General features: G+C 37.0%; 1 protein-coding gene across 1 annotated transcript in view; it reads left to right on the top strand.

The window, feature by feature from the left end:
- Positions 1–2197: 2197 nt before the first annotated feature.
- The window catches only part of LOC115506399, a 124031-nt gene continuing 105643 nt past the window's right edge, over positions 2198–20585 (top strand). Inside the window, exons 1-2 of the mRNA XM_032591939.1 lie at positions 2198–2355; positions 20356–20442. Coding sequence (XP_032447830.1) covers positions 20359–20442 — 84 coding nt within the window. The 5' untranslated portion in view covers positions 2198–2355; positions 20356–20358. The remainder of the gene's footprint in view (positions 2356–20355; positions 20443–20585) is intronic.

The following is a 20585-nucleotide window of genomic DNA, read 5'->3' as shown; positions in this document are numbered from 1 at the left end:
TCCGACTCTTAATTCTGGCTCAGGTCATGATCCCAGGGTCCTGGGATCGAGTTCCTCACTGAATGTGGAGGCTGCTTAAGATTGTCCGTCTCTCCCCCTCTGCCCCTTTCACCTGCTTGTGTGTTCTCTGTTTCTCTAAAAATAAACTAAAAAAGAAAATACATTAAAAAAAAAGTTCTGATTTTTTTCCCTTTTAGTATGTTGGCCTTAGTACCTCATATAGGTTACAGAATGACAGAGGACAAAGACATCATTTTATGTTTTCCATCTACTCCTCCCCATGACACTGGACACCTAGTCGTGACTCAGTGACTTGTTGGCTATTGATTGATTGGAGTATAATTTATAAAAGTAAAGATGAATCTTGGTTCATGATCCTTACATTCTACTCCAGTTTTTACAACATTCCCTTCCAAGGTTAAGGTTTTAATGATTTAAAGAGGTGCAAGGACCTATGGTAACCTGACATCATATTTCATTATATTCTTTTTTATATCTATTCCTATACTTTTTATCCTTTTCCATCTTAGTTGTTGGAAAATGCAATTTCTTTCCCTATTGATTTGGTCCTTGTACATTTAGCAAGTATTGATTCTTCCCTGAACTCTTTTGGTGCATTTCTAAGAGAGCAGAAGCTGAAGAGCTTTATTTCATTTTATTCAAACAAGCACTAATATACTAGTTATTCTGTAGGAAATAGCTAGAATTTTCCCAGTTATGTAGTTTGTAATTGCATTTTAACTGCTTTTGCCATTGTTAAAGATAGCCTGTTATCCTCTTTCAATTTTTAAAAATGAGGTTATTTACTGATTGTCCGCCAAGATGAGTTGGTAGCCTAACTTGGAATTTTGTCATGTGTTGGAGAAATAAAGTAGAATTTCCTGTTTCAAAATAGATTTTTAAACACATGCATTAACTTAGCATACATTTATTGTACTATGTAAGTAAAACTTAAATTTGGAATTTGATTACTATTTGAATAAGATGGGAAATAACTTTAATTTAAATATGGGAGAGAGAAAATCATAGTCCAAAGAGTAATTGTAATTTAAATCCAGGGTTCTGAAGTTTATTGCCTCACATTCTTACTTCTTTTATATAATCTTGAGTGTATTCCCTAATTTCTCATTATTTCAATTTTCTTATTGATTAACACTTGATGTTTATTCCAAAGAAACCTAATTAAATTAAAATTCTAGTTAGTAATATCACACCACTATCAATGTAGCTATAGTGTTTCGTTAATCTTAGTTATATTCATCATAGCCATATATTTTCTAGCACTGTGCTTATTTGTTGCTGGGATATAAAATTTATTTAACATTTGTGGAACTCAGTTACTTCGTCTGTTAATTAAGGATACTTAAAACAATAATTGAAGAAATTGCCAGAAGACTTTTTTTTTTTTTCTTTAACCTTTATTTATTTTTGAGACAGAGAGAGACAGAGCATGAACAGGGGAGGGGCAGAGAGAGAGGGAGACACAGAATCAGAAGCAGGCTCCAGGCTCTGAGCCATCAGCCCAGAGCCTGACGTGGGGCTCGAACTCACAGACCGCGAGATCATGACCTGAGCTGAAGTCGGACGCTCAACCGACTGAGCCACCCAGGCGCCCCAGCCAGATGACTTCTTAAATTCCTTCTAATTTAAACCTTTTATGATTTTATAAATTTTATCATTTATGAATATATATGATTTTATGATATATAAGTTTATGAATTTATGATTGCCTAAATATGATTATATTATTTTATGCTTATATAAATTATTACATTTTTTTTTACTTTGGAAAATACCTAAACTCAAAAGATCTTAAAAGATGTAATTCTGAGTGCACATATTACATGTCAGAGCTGACAGTATTAGAAATATTTTTTCAAAATGCAGGGGACTTAAGAGAAGCTATGTAGTAACTCTCTTGGAGTCCAGGCATGACCAAGTATGGCAGGATAATTGTATCTCTCTAATTTTATTATTAAAGATCTTCTAGGAAATATCCTCACAGATACGGTGTAGGACATGATAGTTTTATTGAATATTTTAAAAACCAAATCTAAATCTTGTGTTATAGTACTTTTCCGAAGGAGATGGAGTAGAGTAAGTTATGTCTGTTCAGAATTTTCCTGGCTTTATGATTATCTGCTCTTTTTATAAGTTGCCTTAGTGTTGTGTGTTATTTGTGCTTCTATAGGTAGTAACTGGAAAGTTTCCATAATCACCAGTGACCTGCCAAATTCAGGGACCAGCTCACAGGTTTATATTATACTGTATGGACAACATAGAAGTTCAGCGCCTATATATCTTTGTGGAACAGATGGAGCTCAATTTCAGGATGGCCATGAAGACATATTTACTGTAAGTAATAAAAATGAGTAAAACCTATTAATGCAAATGATACAGCAAGTTGGTACTTTGGAATGAATGCAGTCTATCAAACTGGTGCTTTCTGTTATAACACCATGGGTCCTGTAGAAGGCCAATCAAAGGTAATTCATGGCAGTTTTGTTTAAGCAGATTAGACACAAGTAAAACTGCAATACAGTAAGAGACAGTAGCTGGAGAGAGATACTAGATGGTCAACCTTTATTGTTTCTCTACTTGTGGCTGTCAGGGGCAAGGGCTTATCCCTTTCTGGCTGAGGCTCTAAGAGATAAGGCTCAAAGTCAAAGTCATGAAGGAAAAAATACAATTATCAAATAAAGGAGAGCAAAGATGTTGTAATCAAATTATTAGGTCATGGCTAGACACATTGAGATCAAGATTAGGGAGAAATAGAGGTAGCAGGGGAGACCAGTATCAGACCAGTTGTTAAACTAAAGTCAGAAAGATTAGCAACCATAGGAAAGACTCGAAATGAGTCAAGTACCTTGCACTTTATAGGTATTTAATAGTATCTGTTGAATGAATGATTGGATGCATAGAGGGATTGTTTTGAATCATGTAGAAATAGAGAATAAAACCACAATCAGAAAAGGGTATCCTTACGTATCTTAAATCTTTGTAGTATACTCACCTCCATGTGATCCTAGGTGTTTGGTTTACTCAAATCAGTGTACTCAGCCGACATGTGTCATAGGAGAGGCTGAATCATCTGGAACCAAACTAATAGTTTAGTTTGAACTATCCTTTCCATATTTTCTATATGAATCAGTATTGAAACTCTTTCTTGTGTTGATGGGCACTGCAAGTAAAAAATGAACACTGACATTATTTTGCATCTGTAAGAAATAGTTTTAGAAGTGACTAAAGATATACAAAAGAGTCTAAGTTGTTTTTTTTGTTGTTTGTTTTGCTATTAGTTCATATGTACCTTTAATCAAGGTATACCTTCGCATGGTGTATAGGGTTAAGTCATTCAGAATTCTGTACTAACAAAGGTGCACCTATAACTCTTCATTCCCATTTTCTTCTCCCACAGGAGATCATTTTCATAGTTTGATGCTTCTTATTTTCTGAGCACTGCTACCTACATTTCAGGTCTTTTCTGTTATCTTGCTCTTTTTTTTGTTTGTTTGTTTTTGTTTATTATTTTGAAAGAGAGAGAGATAGAGAGAGAATGAGTTGGGGAGGGGGCAGAGAGAGGGGGGAGAGAGAATCCCAAGCAGGCTCCATGCTGTCAGTGCGGAGCCCGATGAGGGGCTTAATGTCATGAACCATGAGATTATGGCGTGAGCCAAACTCAAAAGTTGGATGCTTAACCGACTGAGCCAGCTAGGCACCCTGTGTTCTTCTTCCATGAGCCCTAGGATTGATAGATGTATATCTCGTTAGTAGAGGTAACATCTTCATTAATTTTAGGATCTTGTTGTTGATTTTGATCATAGTTTTCATTCATTCTGATAAATTGGTTTCTTGTAAGTGTTCTTAGGTAAATTGTGTTTTCCCTTATTTCCTATTGTTTTCTTGCGTAGATATTTTTTATTGTGGTAAAATCCCACAAAATAAAATCCACCATTTTAACCATTTAAAAGCATGTCATTCAGTGGCATGTATATTCACAGTGTTGTTCCACCATCACTACTATCTAGTTCCAGAACATTTTAGTCACCCCCAAGGAAACCTCACTATGCAGTCTCCAGTCCCTTTTCCCCCAACCCCTAGCAACCTCTAATGTACTCTCTGTCTTTAAGGATTTGCCAGTTCTGGATATTCCGTGTAAATGGAATCACGTATGGCCTTTGTGTCTGGCCTCTTTCACTTAGCATAATGTTTTCAAGGTTCATCCTTGCATGTATTAGTACTTCTTTCCTTTTTATGGCTGAATAATATTTAATTGTATGGAAATACCACATTTTGTTTATCCATTCATCTGTTGGTGGATATTTGGGTTATTTGTACCCTTTGGCTATTGTGAATAGTGCTGCTGTGAACATTCGTGTGTAAGTAATTTTTTTATTGAACACTTGTTTTCATTTGAGTATATATTTAAAAGTGGAACTTCTGGGTCTTATGGTAATTCTGTGTTTAATGTTTTGAGGAACAGCCAAACTGTTTTCCACAGTGACTCTATTATCTTACATTTTCACCACCAAAGGTGGTTTCACTCTCTACATTTTCACTAATGTTTGTTGTTGTTGATTAAAACAATTCTAGCTAAACTTTTTGGGTGGGTGTGAAGTAGGATCTCATTGTCATTTTGATTTACATTTTTTTTTTTTTCAACGTTTATTTATTTTTGGGACAGAGAGAGACAGAGCATGAACGGGGGAGGGGCAGAGAGAGAGGGAGACACAGAATCGGAAACAGGCTCCAGGCTCTGAGCCATCAGCCCAGAGCCTGACGCGGGGCTCGAACTCACAGACCGCGAGATCGTGACCTGGCTGAAGTCGGACGCTTAACCGACTGCGCCACCCAGGCGCCCCTGATTTACATTTTTGTACTAAGTGATATTGAATATCACTTTATGTACTTGTATGCTAGTTGTATATCTTCTTTGGAAAAATACCTATTTATATCCTTAGTTCATCTTTAATTGGGTTGTTTTTCTTTTTGTTGTTGACTTGTAAGAGTTCTTTATATATTCTGAATACTAGACCCTCATCAGAAATAGGATTTGCAAATACTTTCCCTTATTTTATAGGTTGTCTCCACTCTTTTGGTAGTATTTTTTAATGCATAAGAATTTTAAATTTTGATGATGTCTAATTTATGTATTTTTTCTTTTGTTGCTTATGTTTTTGGTGTCATATTTAAGAAACCATCGACAAAATCAAGGTCATGAAGATGTATCCGTATGTTTTTTTCTATATTCTTTGATTAATTTTGAATTAAATTTTTTATAAGGTGTGAGGTAAAATCTGGTTCCATTCTTTTGCACGTCTATATCTTGCCGTCCTAGCACTATTTGTTCTTTCCTCATTGACTAGTCTTATACCCCTATTGAAAATCAACTGATCATAGATGTAGAGGGTTTATTTCTGGACTTTAAATTCTATTCCATTGATCTATATGTCTGTCTTTATGCCTGTACCACACAGTTTTCATTACTGTAGCTTGGTAGTAAGTTTTGAAATCAGAAAGTATGAGTCCTTCAATCTGTTCTTATTTTTCAAGATTGCTTTGACAATTTGTGGCCCCTTGCCACAAATTCCATAGGAATTTTAGGATGAGCTTTTCAGTTTCTACAAAGGAAGCCATTGGGGTTTTGGTAGGAATTACATTGAATCTGTAGATCACTTTGGGTAATATTTACATTTTATCAACATTAAGCCTTTCAATCCATGAACATGATATCTTTACATTTATTTGGGTCTTCTTTAATTTCTTTCAGCAACATTTTGTAGTTTTTCTTGGGTAAGTCTTGCACCACCTTGGTTAAGGTTATTCCTAAGAAGGTTATTCATTTTGATGCTATATAAATATTTTCTTGACATTTTCTTGACTAACTGCTCTAGCTAGAACTTCCAGTATAAGGTTGAATAGAAGTCACAAAAACTGGCATCCTTGTCTTGTTCCTGATTTGTCTTTCACCATTGAGTCTAATATTTTCTGTAGGTTTTTCATAAATGTCGTTTATTATGTTCAGGAAGTTTTCTTCTATTCCTATTTTGTTGAGTATTTTTATCATGAAAGCGTGTTGGATTCTGACAATTTTTTTTTTGCATCAATTGAGATAACTTTTCTACTTCCTTCTATTTATGTGATGTATTAATATTTGTATGTTGAATCACTCTGAATTCCTGGGATAAGTCCTAGTTGGTTATGATGTGTAAACTTTTTAATATGCTCTTAGATTCAATTGGATAGTATTTGTTGAAGATTTTTGCCTCTAGATTTACAAGGGAATGTATTTGTAGTTTTCTTGTCATGGATTTGTCTGACTTTGGTATTAGGGTGATGCTGACCTTGTAGAATGAGTTACAAAGTGTTCCCACCTCTTCTATTTTTTGGGAAGACTTTGAGATGAATTAGTGTTCATTCTTCTTAAAATAGCAGCAGGGGTTGGGGCACCGTGGCGGCTCAGTCGGTTAAGTGTCCGACTCTCACTTTTAGCTCAGGTCATGATCTCACGGGTTTCTGAGATTGAGCCCTGCATCCACCTCTGGTGCTGACAGTGCAGAGCCTGCTTGGGATTCTCTCTCCCTGTCTCTCTGCCCCTCCCCTGCATGCTCACACACTCTCACCCTCTCTCTCGCTCTCAGAATAAATAAACAACAACAACAACAAAAGTAGTGGCTTAAGATGGCGGTATAGGAAGACACTGACCTCACCTCCTCTCACAAATACACCAAATCCACAGCTACATATAGAACAGTTCCCTCTGAAAAAGAGCTGAAAACTAGCCCAACAGCTCCTCCACAACAACAGATAAAAGGGCAACACCGAGATGGGTAAGAGAGGCAGACATGCAGTCTTGCCAAAAACCCCATCCCTGGTGCGGTGACCCACATCGGGAGGGATCTCACAAATGTGGAGCTTCTTCCTGAAAAGTGAGGGGTTTGTGCCCCACATCAGGCACCCCAACCCTTGGGACCTGCACAAGAGAGACAAGTCCCCAAAATGTCTGGCTCTGAAGACCAACGGAACCTACATCTGGGAGACCCAAAGGGCTGTAGGGAACTGAGGTTCTGTGGTCTGGGGCTTGTGTACAGATTCATTCACCCCATAACCCAGTGCAAAAGCAGCAGTTTGAAAAGCACCTACACCCTGTGTGAAGGAGATTCATTTGCTAATCTTAGAGCACCTGCCAGAGTTACAGGGGCCTGTTGGGACTCTCTCCCGGGGTGGAGGCCCTGGCAGGTGCATTTCTTCACTCACTTTATTTTGCTAGAGCCAAGAGGCATGCCTTGCCCCCACACTCTCCCACAGCCCCACTCGCACCAGTAGGCATCCCTGGCCCCACAGTTTTTCTGCAGCCCCACTAAAGCCAGAGGTTGCAGGCTCTGGTGGCCAGGAGGGTATGCATTTCTGGGCTCCCTGGGTGAAACAATCAGAGAGTTAATTCTGTACCCTCAGGGCATGAGACAGCAGACTGAAACAGTCTTCCTGTGAAAAAAGCGGATTTACGGGTCACAGAGCTTCAGCCTGAGGGGCAGGCTTCCGCTTTACCACACATGTAGGTGCTGTGCAGTTGCTCCCAGGGAATGCAAGTCAGGAGCTGTCATCTCTGTGCTCTTCCTTGGCCTCATTACAGCTCACCTATACCTCCCAGGAAGGAGCTTACACACTCCATGGACCTTGGTCTTTGCACCTCTTGCCAAGGAGATACCTCCGGATGGCCTGGTCTAGAGGCCAAAGGGGCTAACGATTGTTGTTCCGTAAGACTGGGTATTTTTGCATTATGCTTATTTATTCATGTATCATTTTCATATGTAAGACATTTTTCATTGAAATATAGTTGACATATAACATTATATTCGTTTCAGGGGTACAACAAGTGATTCAACATTTATGTACATTATGAGAGGATCACCACGACAGGTCTAATTACCACCCGTCACCACACAAAATTATTGCAGTATTGTTGACTGTATTCCCTAGGTTGCACTTTACATCCCTGTGACTTATTTATTTTCTAACTGGAAGTTTGTGGCTCTTAATCCCCTTCACCTGTTTCACCCACTCCCCGCACCCCACCCCTCCAGCAACCACCAGTTTGTTCTCCATACTTACAATTCTGTTCTGTTTGTTCATTTGTTTTCTACATCCTCTTGCTGGATTGATCCCTTTATCTTTATGTAATGCCCTTCTTTATCTCTTGTTAGTCTTTCTTTTAAAGCCTGTTTTGTCTAAGTATTGCTAGTTTAGCTTTCTCATTGTTTCCATTTGCATGGGATAGCTTTTTTCATCCCTTCACTTTGTATGTGAGTCCTTTGTAGGCAGCATATAGATGGGTCTTGTTTTTTTTTTTAAATCCATTTAGCTACCTATGTCTTTTTAAAGTTTATTTTATTTTTAAATTTTTAACAAGTATAATTAACATACAGTATCATATTAGTTTTAGGTGTACAGTATAATGACAACAGTTCTACAAATTACTCAGTGCTCATTAAATAACCGTACTCTTGATATCCTGTATCTGTTTCATTCCTCCCCTGCCCACCTCCCCATTGGCAACTAGTTTGTTCTCTGTATTTAAGAGTCTCTTTTTCTGTTTGTCTCTTTTTTTCTTTGTTTCATTTGTTTCAACAAATTTGTTGTCTTGTTTCAACAAGACCCTTATTTCACTTATCATTATTCCCTTTAGGTCCATCCATGTTTTTGCAAATAGTAAGATCTCATTCCTGTTTGTGGCTGAGTAATATTCCACGGTATATATATATATCACCTCTACTCTATCCATTCATCTACTGATGGACACTGGGCTGCTTCCATATCTTGGCTATTGTAAATAATGCTACAGTAAATGTAGGGGTGCATATATCTTTTCAGATTAGTGTTTTGATATAATTGGATAAATACCTAGTAGTGGAATTACTGGATTGTATAGTAATTCTATTTTTTATTTTTGACAGACCTCCATACTGTTTTCCACAGTAGCTGCCCCAATTTACGTTCCTGTCATTAGTGCACGAGGGTTTTTTTTTTCCCTTATTCTTGCTAACACTTGTTATTTCTGTTTTTATTTTTTTAATTTTATCTTTTTATTTTTAGAGAGAGTGTGTGTGAGCAGGGGAGAGATGCAGAGGGTGTGAGAGAGAGAGAGAGAAAAGAGAGAGAGAGAGAGAGAGGGAGAGAGAGAGAGAGAGACAGAGAATATGAATCCCAGTTAGGCTCCACACTTCTCTATCCTACAACCCTGGAATCATGACCTGAGCTGAAATCAAGAGTTGGATGCTCAGCTGACTGAGCTACCCAGGCGCCCCTGTGTTTTTGATTTTAGTCATTCTGACAGTTGTAAAGTGATATTTCATTGTGGTTTTAATTTGCATTTTTCTGATGACTAGTGATGTTGAACATTTTTTTCATGTATACTGTTGGCCATCAGTAGATGTCTTTGGAAAAATGTCTATTTAGGTTTTCTGACCATTTTTTATTAAATCAGATTATTTGCTTTTTTTTTGTTTTGGTGTTGAGTTGTGTGAATTCTTTATATATTTTGAATATTAATGCCTTATCAGATATATCACTTGTAAATATCTTCTCCCATTCAGTAGGTTTTCTTTTTGTTTTATTGATAGCTTCCTTTGCTGTGCAAACATTTTTTATTTTGGTGTAGTTCCAATAGTTTATTTTTGCCTTTGTCTTTCTTGTGTGAGGACACATACCTAGAAAAAATTTTCCTATGGCTGATGTCAGAGAAATTACTGCCTATATTTTCTTCTTAGGAGTTTTGCGGATTCAGGTCTCACATTTAAGTCCCTAATCCATTTTGAGTTTATTTTTGTGTATGGTGTAAGAAAGTGGTCTAATTTCATTTTTTTGCATGTAGCTGTCCAGTTTTCCTACTATTTGTTGAAGAGACTGTCTTTTGCTTTTATATTCTTGCCTCCTTTGTTGTAGATTAATTGACAAATAAATGTGGATTTATTTCTGTGCTCTCTCCTGTTCTAATGATCTGTACGTCTGTTTTTGTGCCAGTACCACACTGTTTTGATTATTACAGCTTTATAGTATATCTTGAAATCTTGGATTAAGATACCTCTAGCTTTGTTTTTCTTTCCCAAGATTGCTTTGGATATTCAGGGTCTTTAGTGGTTCAGTACAAATTTTAGTATTATTCTAGTTTTGTGAAAAATGTTGGTTACCCAACAACAGGGTCTGTTGATTGGAGTATAATTTAGTCCACTTACATTTAAAGTAATTATGGATAGGAGTGTACTTATTGCCATTTTGCCCATTGTTTCCTGGTTGTGTTTGTAGTTCTTCTCTGTTCCTTTCTTCTTTTCTTGCTTTCTTTCCTTGTGATTTGATGACTTTCTTTAGTGCTATATTTGGATTCCCTTCTATTTATTTTTTGTATATCTCATATGGGTTTTTGGTTTCTAATTACCATGAAGTTTATATGTAACACCCTAAACATATAGCAGTCTATTTTAAGTTTATGCTCACCTAAGTTCAAACACTTTCTTAAAGTGCTACGTTCCCTCAACCGTCACCAGTTATTATAAATGTATAGTTGATTTATATATATATACAGTAGATATATAGTTGTGTGTGCGTATACACACTCACACACACACACACACACACACATAGTTGATTTTCACTACTGTTTTCTTTTAACCTTTATACTGGCTTTATAAGTGGTTGACCAAATACTTTTATTATACGTTTGCTTTGCTTTTCTGCTTAAAGAAATCCCTTTAACTCTTTTTATAAGGCTGGTTTAGTTGTGATGAATTTTTTTTACCTTTTGTTTATCTGGGAAAATCTTATCTCTCCTTCCATTCTGAATGATAATTTTGCCAAGTAGAGTATTCTTGATTGTAGGCTTTTTCCTTTCAGCACTTTCAATGTATCAATCTACTCCCTTCTGACCTGCAAAGTTTCTGTCAAGCGTTCAGCTGACAGTTTCTTTTCTCTTGCTGCTTTTAAGATTCTCTTTATCTTTAATTTTTTGACATTTTAAGTATTACGTATCTTAGTGGGGACCTCTTTGGATTCATCTTGCTTGGGGCTCCCTGTGTTTCTTGGACCTGGGTGTCTGTTTCCTTCCTCAGATTAAGGAAATTTTCAACTATTATTTCTTCAAGCAAGTCTTCTGCCTCTCTCTCTCTCTTTCTGAGACATCTATAGTGCAAATGCTAGTACACTTGATGTTTTCCCAGAGGTCCCTTAAAATAGCTTCATCTTTTAAAAATTCTCTTTTTCTTTTTGCTGTTCAAGTTGGGTGATTTCTACTACGCTGTCTTTCAGAACACTTATTTGATATTCTGTATCATCTAATTTGCTTTTGATTCCCTCTAGTGTATTTTTCCTTTTAGTTATTGTATTCTTTAGCTCTGATTTGTTCCTTTCTATGTTTTCTATATTACTATTGAAGTTCTGTGTTCATCCATTTTTCTCCTGAGTTTAATGAGCATCTTTATGACCATTACTTGGAACTCTTTATCAGGTAGATTGCTTATCTCTATTTTGTTTAGCTCTTTTTTTTTTTTTTTTTTTTTAATTTTTTTTTTTTTTTACGTTTATTCATTTTTGGGACAGAGAGAGACAGAGCATGAACGGGGGAGGGGCAGAGAGAGAGGGAGACACAGAATCGGAAACAGGCTCCAGGCTCTGAGCCATCAGCCCAGAGCCCGACGCGGGGCTCGAACTCACGGACCGCGAGATCGTGACCTGAGCTGAAGTCGGACGCTTAACCGACTGAGCCACCCAGGCGCCCCTGTTTAGCTCTTTTTATGAGGTTTTATCTTGTTATTTTACTTGGGCATATTCCTCTGTCTCCTCATTTTGCCTCTGTGTTTCTATATATTATGTAGATGAGCTATGTTTCCTGGTTGTGAAGGAGCAGCCTTATTTGGAAGGTGCCCTGTGGGGCTGAGAAGTTCAGTCCTTCCTAGTCACCAGAAGGAGGTGCCCCAGGGGTGTCTCCTCTATGGGCTGTCTGCCCTTCTGCATGGCTGGGGCATGACTGCTGTGGGCACACTGGTCGATTGGGCTGGCCTTTGGCTTGGGTGACTGAGAGGCCTGACCACAGCTGCTTTGGGCATGCTGGTAAGTGGGAGCATCTTTGTAAGGGTTCCGGTGCCAGCTGAGGCTGCCTGTCAGGTGTGGTGGGGCAGAAGCTACTTTGGAGGGGTGTCTGCCAGGGGTTAGAGTGTGGGTGGAGTGAGTCTGCAGGGGAATGCAAGGGACGCAAGTGGTGCTAGCAAGGTAGATGAAAAGTGTCAGAAACAGTGCCCATAAGGTCTGGATTGCCTAGGTCGAAGAAGTATAAGAAAAATATCACCAATCAGTGCCGCTCTTTCTGGAGAAAGTTCCTACAGATTCCTACCTCTGTGGCACATGCCCTAAAATTAGTCAGTAAATATCTTTCACTTATGGCCTAGGTGCTTTCACACTGCTGCCTTTGTGCTGAGTCTTGGAGCAAGTGAGATTGTGCATCAGTATTTTAAGAGCACAGTCTTGGTTTTCTATAACCTTCCAGCTTCCCCAGAGTTACCCCCCATTGATTTTCAAAGCTAGACATTATAGGGGCAGCTTGTTTTCCTAGTACAGGTCCCCAGGGCAGTGGTGCCCGATGTGGGGCTTGATCCTCTCACTCCTCAGGGAGCACTTCCATATTTGTGATATTCCTCCTATATCTCGGTCTCCCAGTGGGGGGTGTGGGTTGACCAGACTGTGTCTCTGCCATTTCTATTCATCTTGACGTGGCTTTTTCTTTATGAATTTCTAGCTGTTCTACTAGTCTTTAGCCCATTTTTAGAGAGAGAGAGTTGTTTTGTTGTGACCACGGGAAGAAGTGAGCTTAGGATCTTCCTACTTTGCTGTCTTGATGTTATCTCTGTTTTACAGGCTTTAAAGGTTGTTGCCTGAAGGTCTGGTTTTTAATCAGCCTACAAGTATGAGTTGACTGAGATCCCTCTTCTTGGAGCACTGACAGGTCTTAGGACAACCTCAATAACTGGGACCTATAAGGAATAATCAAGTTGCTTAGACAATCACAAAGGTCCAAGAGATAACCAAGTACTAGGGTAAGGTTGAATGATCAGTTCAACTCCTATATAAGGGCGCTCCCTCAAGATTGAGAGAGGTAGCCGTTTTACCTCATATGCAGAGATAAACACTGAGAATCAAGCAAAATGAAGAAACAGAGGAATATATTTCAAAAGAAAGAACAAAACAACTTTCCCCATACAAGGGAACCCTCATAAGTTCTTCAGCAGATTTGTCAGCAAAAATTTTGCTGTCCAGAAGGGAGTGGCATGATTATTTAAAGTGCCGAAGGGAAAAAACTTATAACCGAGAACGTGAACTGGAAAATTATCTTTTAGAATTGAGGAGAGATCATGAGTTTTTCAGATAAGCAAAGCTAAAGGAGTTCATCTCCACTAAACTGGCCTTACAGGAAATGTTAAAGGGGCTTCTTTAAACTGAAAAGAAAGGGTGGTCGTTACTAATAAGAAAACATATGAAAGTGAAAATCTCACAGGTACAGGTAGTATATGTAACAGATTAATTACTTATAAAACTAGTATAAAGATTAGAAGACAAAAGCAGTAAAAATAACTATACAATAATTAGATAAGGGACACAAAATGGATGTAGAATGTGACATCAAAAACAAAACATGGGAAGGGAAGTAAAAATGCAGTTTTAGAACGCATTTAGATTTAAATTGCTGTCAACTTAAAATAGACGTTTATATATGTAGGCTGTTATGTGAGCCCTATGGTAACCACAAAGCAAAAAAAAAAATCTATTATAAATACACAAAAGATAATGAGAAAAGAAATTAAGAGAGTCATCATACCACAAGGGAAGATCTGGAGAAGAAAGGGAGAGAGAAGAATTATGGAAATAGCCGGAAGACAATGAACAAAATGGCATATCTATCAATAATTACTTTAAATGGAAATGGACTAAATGCTCTAATCAGAAAACATAGGGTGGCTGAATGGGTAAAAAAAAAAAAAAAAGACCTATCTATATGCTGCCTACAAGAGACTCACTTCAGTTCTAAACACACACAGACTAAAAGTGAAGGGATAGAAAAAGATATTTCCTGCAAATGGAAACCAAAAGAAAGCTGAGGTAAATATGATATCAGGCAAAATAGACTTTAAACAAAGACTCTGATAAAAGATGAAGATGAGCATTATGTAATGATAAAGGGATCAATCCAAGGGGAGATGCATTGGTAAAGATTCACACACCCAATATAAGAGCACCTAAATATGTAAAGCAAATACTAACACCTGAAGGGAGAAATTGACAGCAGTATAATAATAGTAGATAGATGACTTTAGTTCCCCACTTATATCAATGTTTAGATTTTTCAGACAGAAAATCAATAAGGAAATACTGGCCTTAAATGATACATGAGCCCAGATGGACTTAATAGATAAGTACAGAACATTTCATCCTAATGCAGCAAGATAACACATTCTCCTCGAGTGCATATGGAACATTCTGCAGGATAGATAACATGTCAGGCCACCGAAAAAGTCTCAATAAATCTAAAAAGATTGAAATCATATCAAGATCTTCACTTACCACAATGATATGAAATGAGAAATCAACTAGAAGACAAAAGTCTGGGAAAATCACAAATATGTGGAGATTGAAAAACAAATTACTAAATAAGCAGCGGGTCAGTGAAAGGAAAAATAAAAAAATACCTTGAAACAAATGAAAATGGACATACAACATACCCAAATCTATGGCATGTAGCAATAGCAGTTCTAATGGGTAAGTTTCTTTTTTTTTTTCAATATATGAAATTTATTGTCAAATTGGTTTCCATACAACACCCAGTGCTCATCCCAAAAGGTGCCCTCCTCAATACCCATCACCCACCCTCCCCTCCCTCCCACCCCCCATCAACCCTCAGTTTGTTCTCAGTTTTTAACAGTCTCTTATGCTTTGGCTCTCTCCCACTCTAACCTCTTTTTTTTTTTCCTTCCCTTCCTCCATGGGTTTCTGTTAAGTTTCTCAGGATCCACATAAGAGTGAAAACATATGGTATCTGTCTTTCTCTGTATGGCTTATTTCACTTAGCATCACACTCTCCAGTTCCATTCTAATGGGTAAGTTTCTAGCCATGCAGGCCTATCTTAGGAAACAAGAAAAATCCCACATAAACAATTTAACTTTGCACCTAAAGAATCTAGAAAGAAGAATAAACAAAGCCCAAACTCAGTAAGAGAAAGGAGATAATAAAGATCAGAGGCCAAATATATGAAGTAGAGACTGAAAATGACAATACAAAAGATCAGTGAGACAAAGAGCTTGTTCTTTGACAAGATAAAATTGACAAACATTGGTGAGACGTTCTGAGAAAAAGATAGAGGGCTCAAATAAAATCAGAAATGAAAGAGCAAAAGTTACAACTAATACCAAAGAGAAACAAAGGCTCATTGGAGATTACTGTGAACAATTATACGCCAACAAATTGGACAATATATAAGAAATGGATAAATTCCTAGAATATACAGCCTTCTAAGACTGAATCATGAAGAAATAGAATACTGGAAAGGAAAAAGAAAACTCTGTGTGGATTACATGTTTTTATATACAGGAAACCCCAAGTAATCTACCAAAAATTGTGAGAACTAATAAGCATATTCAGTAGTTTCAGGGCACAAAACCAGTATACAAAAATCTATTTTGTTTTTATGTACTAACAATAAAGTATAAGAAGGAGACCCTAAGAAGACAATCCCAGTTACATTTGCATCAACAAGAATAAAATACCTAGGAATAAATTTAACCAAGGAGGTGAAATTTCTGTGCACCAAAAACTAGAAGACATTGATGAAAGATATTGAAGAAGACACAAATAAATATTTCATGCTTATGGATTAGAAGACTTAATATTATTAAAATGCCCATATTAGCCAAAGCTGCTCTCACTATTTGTGGATTACATGTTTATGTATATAGGAAATCCCAAAGAATCTACCAAAAATTGTGAGAACTAATAAGCATATTCAGTAGTTTCAGGGCACAAAACCAGTATACAAAAATCTATTTTGTTTTTATATACTAACAATAAAGTACAAGAAGGAGAACCCAAGAAAACAATCCCAGTTACATTTGCATCAACAAGAATAAAATACCTAGGAATAAATTTAACCAAGGAGGTGAAATTTCTGGGCACCAAAAACTAGAAGACATTGATGAAAGATATTGAAGAAGACACAAATAAATATTTCATGCTCATGGATTAGAAGACTTAATATTATTAAAATGTCCATATTAGCCAAAGCAATTTATATATTAAATGCTATCCCTCTGAAAATTTATGGCATTTTTCACAGAAATAGATCAAATAATCCTATTGTTTGTATGAAACCCCAAAAGATCCCAAGTAACCAAAACAGTCTTGAGGAAGAAGAAGAAAGCTGGAGGTATCACAATCCCACATTTGAATATACTACAAACCTGTAGTAATCAAAACAGTATGCTGTCAACATAAAAACAGACGGATCAGAACAGAGAGCTCAAAAATAAACCCACGCACATATAGTCATTTTTGGTATAGGGGGCAAGAATATGTAACAAATGTGCTGGGGAAACTGGACAGCCACATGCAAAAGAATGAAACCTGACCACTGTATTACACCATATACAGAAATTAGCAAAATCAATTAAACTCTTGAATGTAAGATCTGAAACTGTAAAACTGAAGAAAAAATATGTAGTAAGCTTTTTGACACCAGTCTTGCTGATGACTTTTTTGGATTTGACTCCAAAGACAAGGGCAACTAAGCAAAAATAAACCAGTAGGAGTATATCAAACTGAACTCTTCTGTATAGTGAAAGAAATCATCAACAAAATGAAAAGGCAACCTACTGAATAGAAGGTATTTCCAAGTCATATATCTAATAAGGTGTTAATATCCAAAATACATAATGAACTCCTGTAGCTCAATAACAGAATAGATACAATCTGATTTAAAAAATGGGAGAAGATCTGAATAGACATATTCCCAAAGAACATAAATAGATGTCCAAGAGGCACATGAGAAGATGCTCAATGTAACCAACTAATTGTGAGGAAAATGCAAATCAAACCCATGAGATATCATCTCCCACATTTAGAATGGCTACCATCAAAAAGACAAGAAATAATGTGTTGACAGCGAAGTGGAGAAAAGAGAACCCTTGTGCACTGTTGGTGGTCATGTAAATTGGTGCAATCACTGTGGAGAATACTGTGGAGATTTCTCAAAAAATTAAATATAGAAATACCATACAATCCAGCAATTCCACTTCTGAGTATTTATCCAACGAAAATGAAAATACTAACTCAAAAAAATAAATGTACTCTTGTGTTCATTGCAGCATTATTTACAATATCAAAGATATGGAAACAAGCAAGTGTTTGGTTGGATAGATGGATGGATGAATGGATAAAGGTGTGGTGTAAATACATAATGGAATACTACTCAGTCATAAAAAGAGTGAGATCTTGCCATTTGAGACAATATAAGTATACCTTGAGGGTATTATACTAAGTGAAATAAGTCAGAAAAAGACAAATACTGTATGATTTCACTTATATGCAGAATCTTAAAAAAAACAACAAGAAAACAAAACAAAACAAAACAAATAGATACCCAGAAGAGATTGGTAGTTTCCAGAGGGGAAGGGAGTTGAGGATTGGGTAAAATGGGTGAAGAGTGTCAAGAGGTACAACTTCCAGCCATGAAATAAGTAAGGGGGATGTAATGTTATAGCAGTGACTGTAGTCAGTAATGTTGGATTGCACATTTGAAAGTTGCTAAGTAAATCTTAAAATTTCTCATCACAGGAAAAAAATCACAAAACTTTGCATGGTGACAGATGGTAACTAGACTTATTGGGGTGACCATTTCATAGATTATACAAATAATACATCATTGCGTTGTGTACCTGAATGTAATATAATGTCATATGACAGTTATACCTCAGTCAAAAAGAACATTACATATTAATGATAAAAAAAGTATTTGGTAGAATTTACCAGTGAAGCCATCTATTCTGGGACTTTTTTTATTGGGAGGTTTTTGATAACTGATTTAGTCTCTTTACTTTTTAAAAAATATGTTTATTTATTTTGAGAGAGAGAGTGAGCTCATGCATGAGTTGGGGAGGGGCCTAGAGAGAGGGGGACAGAGGATCTGAAGTGGCTCTGCACTGACAGCAGAGAGCCTGATGTGGGGCTTGAATTCATGATCCATGAGATCATGGTCTGAGCTGAAGTCAGATGCTTGACTGACTGAGCCACCCAGACATCCCAGTCTCTTTACTTTTTATGGGCTTATTGAGTATCTGTTTTTCCCTGAGTCAGTTTTGATAGTTTGTGTGTTTCTAAGATTTGTCCATTTCATACAGGTTATCTAATTTTTTGGCATACAATTATTCATGATGTTCTTCTTTTTAAAATTTTTTTGAAGTCTATTTATTTTTGAGAGAGAGGGCAAGCAGGGGAGGGGCAGAGAGAGCAGGACAGAGGATCCAAAGCAGGCTCTGCACAGACAGCAGTGAGCCTGATGTGGGTCTCGAACTTAACGAACTGTGAGATCATGACCTGAGCTGAAGTAGGATGCTCAACCTACCAAGCCACCCAGGTGCCCAAGATGTTCTTTTTTTCAGTAATCCTTTTTCTTAAAAAAAAATTTTTTTTTAATGTTTGTTTACTTTTGGGAGAGAAAGAGAGATAGAGCACGAGTGGGGGAGGGTTAGAGAGAGGGGGACAGAGAATCTGAAGCAGGCTCCAGGCTCTCAGCTGTCGGCATGGAGCCCAACGCGGCTCGTGAACGTTGAATTCACGAACCGAACCGTGAGACCATGACCTGAGCCGAAGTTGGATGCTTAACCGACTGAGCCACCCAGGTGCCCCTCAGTAATCCTTTTTCTTTCTGTACGGTTAGTAGTAATGTCTCTATTCATTTCTAATTTTAGCAATTTGAGTATTCTTTCTTTTTTCTAAAGAAAAAATATTTGTCAATTTTGGTGTTCTTAAAGAATGAGCTTTTGGTTTCATTGATTTTATTTTCTGTTTTATCTTCATTCTAAATTTTTTTTAATGTTTATTTATTTTTGAGAGAGACAAGAGACAGAATGCGAGTGGGTTGGGGTAGAGAGAGAGGGAGACACAGAATCCGAAGCAGGCTCCAGGCTCCGAGCTGTCAGCACAGAGCCTGACGCGGGGCTTGAACTCACGAACTGTGAGATCATGACCTGAGCTGAAGTCGGACGCTCAACCGACTGAGCCACCCAGATGCCCCTGTTTTATCTTCATTCTAATATTTACTTCATTTCTTTTGCTAGTTGTGCATTTAATTTTCTTTTTCTAGTTCTCTTACATTGTAAAGCTAGATTATTTGAGATCTTCCTTCTTCCTCTTCCTCTTTTCCCTGTTTTCTCCTCCCACCTCTTTTTCCCTTTCCTCTCTCCCCTTTGTCCTCCTTCTTTCTCCTTCCCCTCTTCCGCTTTCCCTTCTTCTTCTTTTTGCTTAAAGTCTCTGGATTTATTAGGTCAGAATCTCCAAATAATTTTTTTTTCACAGTAAGCTTGCCAATTTAGCTGGTGGGCACCCATCTGAAATGATTTCCTTCTTTAAGTACATTCAAATTTTAAGAAATTGCGGCCTAAATTTCCCTCTGAGCTCTGCTTTCACTTTATTCCATATATTTTTTTGTGTTATTATTGTTTTTCATTCATCTCAAGTTATTTTTTAATTTCCCTTGCAGTTTCTTTGACTCATCGGGTACTTAAGAGTGTGGTTTTTAATTTACATATAATTATGGCTTGTTCATTTTTCCTTCTTCTAGTGATTTATAATTTCATTCCATTGTAGTTAGAAACTCTTCCCTCTATGACTTCAGTCTTATTTAATTTGCAAAACTTTTTTTGTCGTATAACATATAGTCTGTTCTGGAGAATGAATATTCCATGTGCACTTGAGAGAACTATATTCTGCTGTTACTGAGTGGAATATTCTATAAATATCTGTTAGATCTAGTTGGTGTATAATGTTGTCCAAGGACTTAATTTCCTTATTGATCTTCTGTCTTGTTATTCTATGCATGATTTGAAGTGAGATATTGAAGTCTTCAACTATTATTGTAGATTATTTCTCTATTCAGTTCTGTCAATTTTTGTTTCATGTTTTGGCACTTTGTCATGAAGTGTATACATGTTTATAATTATTTCTTCATGGATTGACCCCTTTATTGACATATAATGTCCTAATATGAGCAATTTTTAAATGGGTTTTGTTGAATTACATTGAAAGACATTTTATTGGTTCTTTCCTAGATCATGGTTGGAGATATTGGAACACTCTTTAAGATTCGTATTGGTCATACTAACTCTGGACTGTCCCCTTCCTGGCACTGTAAAGAGGTAAAGGCATATCAAGACTCACATCCTTTGCAAAACTCCTCTGCAAATTCTGTTCAGGAATTCAACCTCAAAGAGGCATTAATTTCACACCTGTTATGAGTTGATTGAGTCAAACCTCGAATCTTTTTTAGTCAGTATATTTC

Source organism: Lynx canadensis, chromosome F2, assembly GCF_007474595.2.
Source record: "Lynx canadensis isolate LIC74 chromosome F2, mLynCan4.pri.v2, whole genome shotgun sequence".
Classification (NCBI taxonomy): Eukaryota; Metazoa; Chordata; class Mammalia; order Carnivora; family Felidae; genus Lynx; species Lynx canadensis.
The sequence above is the reverse complement of the archived record's forward strand: the minus strand, read 5'-3'. Positions and strand labels throughout refer to the sequence as shown.